We start from the raw sequence: 12,048 nt of genomic DNA on the forward strand, positions 1-12,048 counted from the left end.
AGGTGACTCCTTGCACACACAAAACAGTTTTTCTCAGGCTTGACAGTAAATCAGGCCAGGCCTGGCTGTACCAAACTCATTAGTTTACAGTTCCCTTTTAATAAGGCTGCTTGAAAGATCAACCAAAGATCCCTCAGGTAGGACTACAGAATTTCCCTGCCCACAGCTTTTCATGAGAGGAATCTTGTTGCTTAGCTGCCATCTACTGTAAAGCCTGTCTTGACTCACCTCTTCCCTCTTATCTTTTGGAAGGACTGCTCAGAAGTTGCCTGGTACTTGAACTCGGCTGCTCACAGCCTTCCTATAGACGACTTATTACAGCTTTCTGCACAGATTTATAGCCAAACATCACACACAGGAAAGCAGAGGGTTCAACCACGCACTCTGAGGAATGCAAAGGACAGTTATAATTGTGAATGCTTAACCAACTCCAAATTGTTCAAGACAAGTTTCAACTCAAAACAATGCCCATGTGGAGGTGAAGAATTTTGCCAGGACCCCTCTGTTATCAAAGCAAGTATTCAATCTAATTAAGCATTCTAGAATCACAGACAAAGCTACTCTTCCATGCTCAACGTTTATCAGAAGAACAGTCCACAGTTCCAAGGTTGCATGTTTCTCTGGTTTTGTTAGCGTGGCAGGTGACTTTGTGAACAAGTGACACATTTTATTTCCCACAGAATAAGCTTCCAAATGGGTGTCTCAAACAAGAAGAGTTAGTTCCTAAGGTTAGTAGGGAGTCAAGAGATTTTTAGCTGTTTTAGCTAAAAATGTTTTAGCTCATTTAGTACATGTTTAGTATATTTGTTTGCTTGAGTATTTCATAAATATAATCTTAAAAGGAAACATTTCCACAATGAAAGCAAACAAGCTGGAAAAGAAAAGCCTATTATTTAAAATAAAAGTTAAGCATTCAAAATCATTCTGCTTGTGAAACAAGTAACACTTTTCTTTCCCATAAGAAGCAAAACTGATGTGAGTAAATTCTTCCTGCTGCATTAACTGACACACAGAGAATAATTATTCAGGAAGACCAGGTAGGTGCTAAAGGAGTACAAAGCAATCACAAATTAAAGGAATGGTTATATTCTGGAAAGAAAAGAACAACCTATTTGCATGGTTATCTGAAACAGAACTTTTTGCAATTAGCAAAGACAAGAGGTAGCATAAAGTCAGTTGGCACAAAATTTAAGGACTTATTTCCAATTCATTTAGCTAATATCTGAACCTCTTGAAGGACACCTATCTATTCAGCCTTAACTTGCTAGAAATCTTGTTCTTTCGTTTTACAAATCTAAGCAGCCAAATGAGAAGATAATCCATGTATTATGTTTATCTATCAGGAGCTGGACTTCGATGACCCTTGTGGATCCTTCTAACTCAGGATATTCCATGATTCTGTGATCTCCTATCCAAGGTTTCCACTTTTCTTAACTAAAACTTACCCCCTGTGGGGACTTTTTTTCCTGTTAGTCTTGGTCTGAATCATTTTGGAGCCTTCTGCATCTTAGACACCTGCAAAGAGCAAGATATTTTGTATATTTTTGCAAGTGTCCCTTTTCACTGAATTCAAAACAACAGGGTGAATGGGGAGAATTTCTCAAAGAGTCTGTAAACACACACACAGGACTGGCAGAAGTAGCTGCGTGTCTAGTTCAGAGACAGCAGCTCCCACTTTAGGATAATCCTATGAAATTTTAATAAGATGACTTCGAAGGAAGGAAAAAAGAAAAATCTTGCTTGGTTTTTTACAGGGCTTAAGTCTTCCACATGTGCTATTTTTGACCTTTGAATTAAAGAAGATACATTACTGCTTTAGGTTAACTGCTTACATGAGGAACAGAGTAAAACAAACACTTTAGAAACTCCTAATAGGCTTAGAACTATTTACACACAGGTAACTATGAAAAGTATTGGTGAGAAACAAATATATTACAGAAATTAATTTAAAAAACAGAGTCAAAACCATTAAATTCAGTGCATAGTTTATTTGCAACAAGCTAACTAACCAGCTCTAACTATAACTACACATGATAAATCAGAAAGAAACAAATCCTAATCCTTGTGACAGGAGGTTCAATTGGGCAGCAAATTTTAAAAATTTATACCAACTGCCTATATTTTATTTTAATAAATAAACTCTTTTCTCTGTAAAAAAGTTGGAAAGGCTTAAGTTTATTAAAACATAAGCCACAGATATAGCATGTAAGAAAAATGGTGTCAAAGAACGAAGTCCAGATGAAATTTTGAATCTGTTGCATAGAAAATAATCCAGCTGAGTCAGGAGAGACAGGAGACAGACACAGCTACTTATTTCTGCTGAGAGTTCTTTGCTTTTCAGCATGCTCCACAATTTTTTCTTCTACATACAGTCCCTTTCTCTTTCTTACTGCATTCATGTACTTGCGGGCCTGGTTCTCCGAGTCCGCCTTTTCCCCAAAGTGCAAATATTCTTCCTCGGTCGTTGGTACCCAGAATGGGTCACTTGAAATGATCTATAAAAAGAAACAAACAAAAAAATAAAATAGTACAAAAGTTTATTAGTATAATTTCAGGCAATCAATTGCTAAAGTAGAGAAATACGAAAGTAGAGCAGATAAAGTTTTCTGGAAAGCCTGCAATTAGCTATTTAAGCAGAAAAGAGTTAAGACACACTATGTAGCACTTGTCCTAAGAAGCCCACGATAACTTTTCAAATTCAGTCACAATTACCTGCATAGAATTTTTTTCTAAAAGCAATTTTAATTGTCAGTCAGTAAACAGTGCCAAATAACATTCAGAAAAGCCTCAATTTTCACTAAGGAACTTTGAATATTATCTCACAATGATTTTATTAGAATTTAGGAGAACTGAAGGTTTCTGCTCATTTCTGTGCCCTATGTTCTTCAATCCCAATCCTGAGTTGGACAGATGGTTTAAAAATTACTGTTTCTGGTTCTAACATATTTAGCAGAGCTGTTCTTACAGCTTATTAGCCCTCATCTCGAAGAGATTTTAGATCTAACATGATCACAGAATGATTGCACACAATAATTGGATCATTACCCCACTTCATCTTATATATCCCACACTTCTCTGACTACCACAGAGAGTATTTACAAAGATCTAATTATCTTACAAGTCTTTAAAGTCTTTTCTCATTTCATTCTACATAACAAGGCTACAAAATTTTTAATTCCCCAAGTCAGAAGAGATATTTACCCTCTACCTCTGGACTATGTAAATATCACACAAATCCTAGGCTTATGGTAACTAGCTAACCAAAGGTAACAATTTAATCTGTTACTGTTAGTGACTCTCATATTACTTTCAGAAATTTTAGTTTTACAAGTGTTTTAAGACCTAAAGAAGTAAGGGCTCTCCCTCCCACCCCAAATCTAAGCTCCTAAGAATCTACCTCAGTTCTAACCATATGTATAATTGCTGCAGGCACCAGAAATTACTCCTAAGTCATTAAGAGTGATCATCAAGTCTTAAGCACATAGAACATGTACGTGTAATCAAATCTGGAAAATGCTCCCTAGAGAACTGATGTCTGGGTGTCCAACCAAAATTGCACAGCCTTACAGTCCTGAGATTTAACTTTTCTTCCCATCAGAGGACAAATAAGAACAGAGCAGAGTAAAAAATCACCGTAGTTAATGAGCATTAAGGAAGTCAGAGAAAAATAACAAGATCACTTTCCAAGAACACTAAAAATGAACACCAGGAAGGGAAAGAATTGACCGTATTTTGTTATACAGGTTCTACTGCAAATTTCAAAAATACTTATTTTACTTCATTGCACATTTCCTCAAAAGATACAGTTACAGGTAACATATTTTTGCTAAAAAAAAATAAATATAATACTGTATCCATTTCTTAAACAAAATCCTCATGGAAAAAAGAGTGCAGACAAGTATTAGTTACTGCAAGAATTATGATAGTTACAACGATAATTGAGCATATTACTCTATAATAATTTCCAAAAATTAGCACTAGCACTAATAACTGACAAGTAGAGAACAAATTTCCCTTAACTACCAATTTTAGCTGAATGTTATAAATCTTTTCTACTATTATAACCTTTCTCTTATGACAAATCCTTTCCATTGCCATATGATATTTCAACCCAAGCAAAATTTCCTAAAGCTTAAGTTACACAAACTAACAAGAAGAGAAATTAAAAACTGATGACTTAAGATGGCCATTTTTCCCCAGAAACATCAAAAATTCTGAGTCCTAATTTAATACCTCATCTTAAATAACACCTAACACAACCAAACCAATTACATTTTCAGGGGAGTTAGGAGAATGAATATGGCAGATGTCTAGTTTGTATTAGGTAACACTGAAGGTTCAATCCTGCAAAAATAGTATGTAAAGCTAAACCAAGAAAACCAGTTCTAGTTTGTCACAGCTAAGCACATACATAGTCCTGTTAAATTAAGTGGGTATTACTCGTGCTGAAAGTGACGGCCAATCTCAATTATTTATGTGGGAAATAACTATGCACTGGGTTGTCTGGCTGAAAACCAAAAGCAAGTAGAGCTCAGAAATAAACAGTATGAAACTTAGCTTTCCAAATTTTTCTATGTTTATTTTTAACATAAACGTAGGGACTGTCTAACCGCAGAAGAATCTGCCTGAGTCATACCCATTCTGGAATCTTGCACAGGGCCTTATAACCAATGCTTAGAAACTTAAAGGTGATTCCTTGACAGCTTACACCAATAAAAAAAGAATGGTCCCCATTTTTTGAGACTTTGAAAGTTTTTACCATTATTTTATTCCTTAGAAACAGAGAAAAAGGGCAGTGAGGATTGCCTGTGGACTGAATGAAGTTGTAGTGATGTTCATCCTGAACATCTTAATAATGTAAAGCTACCAGGGACTTCCCTGTTCATGATCTGCTTAAATAGCTGAACAAACAAAAATTTCAAAGTCTGAGAACACATGAAAAAGAAAAGATAACTCATGCTCAATGGATTTGCTCCAGACTGTACTACTGAGAGCGGTCATACAGCTACAAACTATGATAACTTAAAAGGCTGTTACTATCCCCTTTGATGAATTTTTTTTTTACATTAGCAAGAAATGTAACACCCAGAAATCATGCCCAGAGAGAAACAGTGAAACAGTAGTTCTTGAAGAATGAATACAACAGAGGAGTCCAAAAGTATACAAAATTCAACTTACAGATCTCATCTACCTGTAAATATTTAGATACTGCAGTGATGGATGCTTAAGAAAATCCCCAGGTTTGACAGACTGGCTCTTTCAATAATTGATGAAAGACTTGCTCTACTGAAGTTTTGCCCTGAATACTTCTTCCACTGATAATCATTCTTTATCCTTCAACAGGCCTCAGGAAAGTCAGCATAACAGGAGGCTCAAATTTAGGTACCGGTTACTAATAAGTAGGCAGCAAGGGTAAACCTGCAAACTTACTGCAGCACAGGGCTACGGAATCCTGAGTGAACCTTGTACTGCTACATGATGCACAGCTTCTCTGTGAAGAGGTTAATTAGATTACAAAAACTACCTCAGGAGCTAGTTTTGCTTCTCAACCTGTTTAAATAATTCAGCCACTACACACTGCTCCTAGAGCAACATCTGGTGGCATGAGAAATTTCTGTTAGAGGACCATGGCTACCTAAATGGTGCAGACACTGCAAAAGGTGAGTTATTCAGCACGTGTTACCACACCCTGGTAAGTAATGAGAAAGAGGAAGCCAGATCAGCTGAGTCAGCTGGAATCTCGGGCACCAGCTGTGCATCTCCTTTAAGAAGTCACTGTAACCCTAAAATGAGTACACAGAGGTGCTACTGCCACAGAGACACAAAAATAAGCAGGAAGTTTTCTTTTTTAAAAGTTCTGATTCTCTAAGTGAAGGTGAGGACACAAACTAGACTGTTCCTCTTTATTCACATCATATTAATGTATCAAAGCAAATGCTCATAGCAGGTGGCATCTATCAGTCCCCATGCTCTGCCCCATGCTCTGTTAATACAGTGCAAGCAAGCAAAAGGAAGAAAACGTTTCCCTATAACGCTCCCAAAGCATTGTCAGCAATTTCCTTACAACAGGGACTGTCACAATGGTGGATCTGGGCTTCCTGGAATCAGAGCTGAGAACCTTTTTAGGCCCTGAGCTATTGTTTGTATTCATGGGAACCACACAGGGATGGCTCTGGAATTTGTGACAGAAATTGAGTTTTTGCCTGGATAAAGTCCTAAATGATTAATTAGATTCTAAATGGATCAATCCTTCTGGAATATGATGTAGTTATTTCACAGATAGCATTTACTGTGGATCCCAAAAGATCCACAGGATCAAAGCAGAAAATATGTTCAGAAACACTATGTTGTATGTCACTTTAAATTTAAAATTATTTAGATTTTTCCATATACTAATTTTTCAGATAAAATTTGTTCAAACTATGACTTAAAATCAAAAAACCCCAGTCAAATATATTCTGAAGTGTGTCCCATCACTTAGTGCAGAACTATGAGCCCATTCTAGGTATAAATAAAACAGTTTATAATGTAGTCAGCTGGGATTAGGTATTCCAAAAGAAGTGAATGCATTACTTAAAACACTGTAACCGAAGGGTATTCTTGAGAAAAAGAAATCATTCTAAAGCAAGATGTTTCATTAAATATCACTATTCAAACCAACACACCCAAACAATGAAGTCTCATAAGACTTGTTCAGTAACAGCATGCAGAGCAGCTCAGGCAAAACAGATGTCACTTTTTTTCAGCCTAACAGCTACACATTAATTATTCAAGCAATAAATGCTTGTATCTTTGTCAGAGACATAATCTGAATACCTGCAATAACCAATCAATAAAAATAGAAATACTACGAGCATACTATATTAACACTGAAAGATGACAGTGTGTACTAATCCTGCAAATGATTATGTAAGCTAATCAAGCTTGTCAATAAGACATGAGTTAGAGCAGATCACTTGCACTTCAAGAGGACTTGGAATTTGAAGCCTTAATTTGAGGATGATTTATTATTTGCATTTCAGTGTCACCCAGATGGCTCCAATACTGATCCTGGTCCCATTGTCTACTGCATTTCACAAAATGATGGTATGAAACAGCCTCTGCCTAAGGCAGCCTAATTATGCAAAACAAGGTTGAGAGAAGCATCAAAAGCAAACAGAAGGGATCTGCCTAGTTCATCCAAAAGGTCAGGCAGATCTGGGAACACAGCCATGTTCCTAGTAGCATTTCCCCTACTGGTCCTTACTGCCTGATGAAGACAGAAAATTTCTTCGGAGCCAAATATCATCAGTGTGGAAAATCTTTAGTTGGACGATGAATAGAAAGAGCAGGGCAACATTGTCTGATGGAGATTTTAAGACCAGCAAGCAACATTATGGCCTTTGTGAACTGCTTAACAAGAAATCCCAAGAAACACTAAAGTCAGTACCACCAGCAGCCCTCAGCACACCAGGATAAACCTTATGCCAGACATTCCTTTAAAAAAAAATAATCCAATAGTTTTTGCACAATTTCAAAGATGATACAGGTGTCAGTGTATCAGAATCCCTTCTACTTTTGAAAACTTGATGCAGGAAAGATACTTCAAGAGCATTTGCAGCTCCAGTGGTGTCCATCACCTACTAATGACATACACTGTGCAACTTAAAAAGGTACAGATGATATACACACATGGAATGCCTGAAGTGGCCCTGGAAAAGGAAAATTTTCAGGCAAAATGAACCTCTGAAAGTATCACGTAATTTGGAGCTACCATTCACAATATATAAGGGGGACTGCCAAGGCCTTAAAATGCCCTGCCAGACACAAGAACTTCTCTTACAAGAAATAATATAATAATGAACACTTACACAGTTATAAAATAAACTCATACAAGTTTATTTTGGCTCAAGAGCATCATCCTTGTTTGTGTCTCAATGAGCTAAGCTTTAGCCTTGACTTCAGTCAGTAGCTGCAAACAGGAATTTGGTAACTGGAAATAAAAAAAGGAGACATGTGGCTCTGCTGCTGCATTTTTTCCCATTACTTAAGAAACATGTATTGAGAGAGAGAATTAAAGCCACACCACTAGCACTTTTATTTACTGCTTCAATTAGCTTCAAATGTCCTTGCCAATACAATGAGCTTCTCATATTTGAAAGGTTCCAGGTTACTCCTAGAATTCATTTATGTGCCTGAACTGTCACTGGTACAATAATGTATGTAAAGTTACAGTTCAAAGCTAGAGTAGACTCACAGATTCTTCGAGTCTCTCTCATTACTTTAGCCTGCTTCCTGTTTAATTCAAGCCTAACAATCTCATTCAGCAACTTCTATATTAAGCCTCATCTTCCAAGTTGTAAAATGACGTACAATTTGAAAATAATGAATTCAAATTCAGAATATAAAACTTCCAGATTCAGAATGCCTCCTCATATTCTTAGCAATTACTACATGCAGTCCTTCTCTTTCTGTTTCTCCAGATTCCTGACAGACACTATTCTACTTAGAAGGGATAACGAAAAAGAATTCTGATTAAACACGTTTGCAGCTCACTCATGCAGCCCCCCAAGAATAAAAGTGTGTTTAACAGCCAATCATTATGCAATTTAAGAGATGTGAATTAACAGAAATACTGTACATTTCACAACCTTACAACTAGTAGAAAATTGAATCAGCATCTGTATAGAGCCACATGGATTATATTTTTACTTATAACACAGATTTCCCAAATGGGATTAGAGTTCCATTATTCTAAGCATTGTGCAATCATAAATATCTTTTTGTTCAGAGAACCTTATGATTAAGATAAAATGACATGACTAAAAGATTGAACTGCAAAGAACAGAGAGGCAACAAAGGAAACAGTCTCAAACAAAAACATATACTAACTGAAGATGTATTAGTAATTCAAGGATTAAAAAAAAATACAAGTTCATAATTATCCTAAAGTTAAACATTTTAAACTAACAATTCAGAAAAAAGCTGATACTGAAATCTATGAAAATACTGCCAAGCAAACCCAACACACCTAACATTTGCCTAGGCTTATCATAGAGGAAAATGCCTGACTAACTTTAAAAATTAATTTGTGTAAGCTGGGACCAAACTGAAAGCTTCCACTAATGGTTACTTGGTGCTGTCCTCTACCAGCAGGAATAAATTATATAAGCATGCCAGAAGAAACTAATAAAAAAGGAGTATGTGACAAGATAGACCTCGATACATGTATTGCTCTGTCCCCTGGGGCTGGAGCAATCTGAACTACACAAAATACGTTCATTAACTGAAGGGAAAAAAAAGGTAATATCATTTCCACAGAGACCAAAATGGCTTCATTTAAATGTAGGCTCTATCATTGACCTTCCTGTGTTTAGAGTCTACAAATCATGTTAATGAAATATAATAAAAGAGTCAATTCAAGCCTTAATTCTTTAAACGTACTCTATGTATGTGATGTCCATGAGATTAAGAGTTTAAAAGTTCAAAAATCCAAAAAAGCATCTACTTCACTAAGTGTAAAATGGGGTTAAACAACATGTTAGAAGGAATCTGTGTAGACAAATGCATGTCCCAGGTACTCAGCTAATGAGGTGAGCACACTGAGAAAACACCACTAACACAGAATTAATTCCAAATGTCATGGAAAGGTTTGGATATCATGCAATTAAAGCAGCAGCCATACCCTGGCAGAACAAAATGCAGAACAAAACAAAGTAGCTACTGCATTTTCTTCCCATTTTTAACACTAAGGAAAAATACTTTAAGATTATACAGTTCACATCATATTATCTCACACAGTGATAAATTAAGTAACAGGGATTCAAATAAAATGCTGGTGTTTATCATTTATATACATATACCATTATAATTCATCACTAAGGTGGCAATGTCAAAGTCATGCCTAACATCTGATGAAACTTGACAGAGTTTTTTATTTGAGGGTTTTCTTTTGTGCAGAATACAGAGAGAAAAATAAACAGGATCTGAGACACAAACCATTTCTCATGGCTTCCCTGTCATGCCACCACTAGAGATTCTGAAAATTGTATTTATTTAGCAATTCTGGTGATGATGGGAGAATAACGTGCACTCCTTCTGCCACCACTGCACAGAGCCAACATTACTAGCAGCTTAGTAAAAGGCTTATTTTGTCACAAAAATATGTTAGCACGGCTTTCAATGAGACAAAAAATCCCAACACTCCTGACTGGCAGATTTGCCAGGTGGAGAGGTGACTGGCTAACACAATAATTTTTCCTACTATATTTTAACATACGAGCTGCAATTATAATCTTTCCTCAGGGTCAATTCTAGAAAATGTTGCCAGTTGTTCAAATTTCCCTTTCCCATGCATATCTACAATTATGTGTGAACATTCTCTTATGTGAAGTTCATAACATCTGAGAGTGAACACACAGGCCAAGGTTTGTGGTGGAAGGGAAGGCCAAGAGACACGGGGTTTGTGTTTTTCCTTAGTGTTGGAGCACAGTAGCTACAACCCTAAAGAAGCTGGCACAGAACAATGGTTAGCTGGCATTATCATCCTTCTGACTGATATTTCTTTAGGGCACTGATATCAGAGGCCATTCAGACAAAAGACCAGTTAAGCCACAAAACCTCACCAGTTGCACTTGAGATGAGAACATCCAAACTGACAAGACTGCCATATGCAACACTGCCAACACTCACTGGTTAAGGTATCTGACCTGTAACTGCCTTACACCGAGATCCCTATATTCAAAAGCTGTAGTTTGGCAATTTTTTATGTGTATACCATCTATGGAGGGTTGTCCTTTTTTTTCCTTTTTGCATTCTGTGTAGCTGGTTTTCCCTTCTGTGGTTCTCTGTGAAGTCAAACTTAATTACAAATGAAATGAATCAGTATTGAGGGAGGAGAGGCAAGTCCCTGGTCCCTGCACCTTCTAACATCAGGAAGGTACCACTGCTAAAGAAGATACTTTTCTAAGTGTACTGTTTCAAGGATTCCCAACTCTTTTAGCACACGGCTGGTTTGCAGAGGTCCTCCTTTTCCACTGGTATCCACATAAAATTCCTGAGGCAGTTACAACAATTACTAACAAAGAAATACTGTTAGTGGAGTATTTAACAGATACTACCTACCAAGACAATTTAGCTACAGAAACTGAGGAAGAACCCACACCATGTGACAAACCAGCACATATTTCAGAAAGACACAGTGGTGAGCAGTCCATAGTTGGCAACTTCATGGAGTATTACTGACCTTAAAAATCTGTGGTTGGTTGTACTCAGAGACTTGACATTTGAGGTAACAAAATAAATCAGAAGATGAAACAAACAAAGAGAAAGACTTCTCATCCATTTACAAAAGTTTCTACTGGCTTCTAACATCAAATAAAGGAACACTTGACTAAAACAAACAAACAAACAAAAAAACCCCCCAGGCAAACCCAGGAAAATCTAGACTTCATAGTTAATTTAAAAAATTTAATGTGAAAAGTTTATACTGACTCTTGCCCTTGAACCCATTTTTAGCTCCTTCAGTGGAGTCTTCTGAGGAGCCCTACAATGCAGGTGGTTTGTCTTAAAGAAGGAACTCTGACTTACAGCTTCTTCTATTTCTCCTTGAAGACCTACTGTCCACATCACAGGAACAAACTACAGTGCACTTTCAGCTGTTGACACTCCTCATCTGCTTTCCCACTTGCATGTTGAAATCCTTTAAACCTTTACACTTACCTCCTCATTTAAGTTACAAAGATGACCAAAGGGAATGATTCTGAGGACACCTTCACTTACTATCGGCACTTAATTTTGAAAGAATGAAATCTATCCCCTTTGCCTTTAAGTATGAAAATATATGTTGATTTGGAATATATAAGGACAAAAAAAATACCTAAGTCCCTGCTAATCAGTAAAAGGTTAACTTTCATGTGCATTATATTTGTTGATACATTTTCTGTTAGTGGTAGGTTGGGGTTGTTTTGTGGTTTTGGGTTTTTTCCCACTCCCAAAGAAGTTCAACACAGAACTCATGAAAAAAGGCACATAAAATTCAGTAAAACACATTTATAAAGAATCAGTTTC

General features: G+C 36.6%; 1 protein-coding gene across 1 annotated transcript in view; it reads right to left on the reverse strand.

Annotated features, from left to right (window-relative positions):
* Nucleotides 1–1,968: 1,968 nt before the first annotated feature.
* Nucleotides 1,969–12,048, reverse strand: part of EFL1 (elongation factor like GTPase 1) — a 68,019-nt gene continuing 57,939 nt past the window's right edge. Inside the window, exon 20 of the mRNA XM_008925403.3 lies at nucleotides 1,969–2,495. Within this exon, the coding sequence (XP_008923651.2) occupies nucleotides 2,307–2,495 (189 nt within the window). The 3' untranslated portion in view covers nucleotides 1,969–2,306. The remainder of the gene's footprint in view (nucleotides 2,496–12,048) is intronic.

The sequence above is a fragment of the Manacus vitellinus genome, unplaced genomic scaffold (genome assembly GCF_001715985.3).
Source record: "Manacus vitellinus isolate BGI_N305 unplaced genomic scaffold, ASM171598v3 scaffold_16_pilon, whole genome shotgun sequence".
NCBI lineage: Eukaryota > Metazoa > Chordata > Aves > Passeriformes > Pipridae > Manacus > Manacus vitellinus.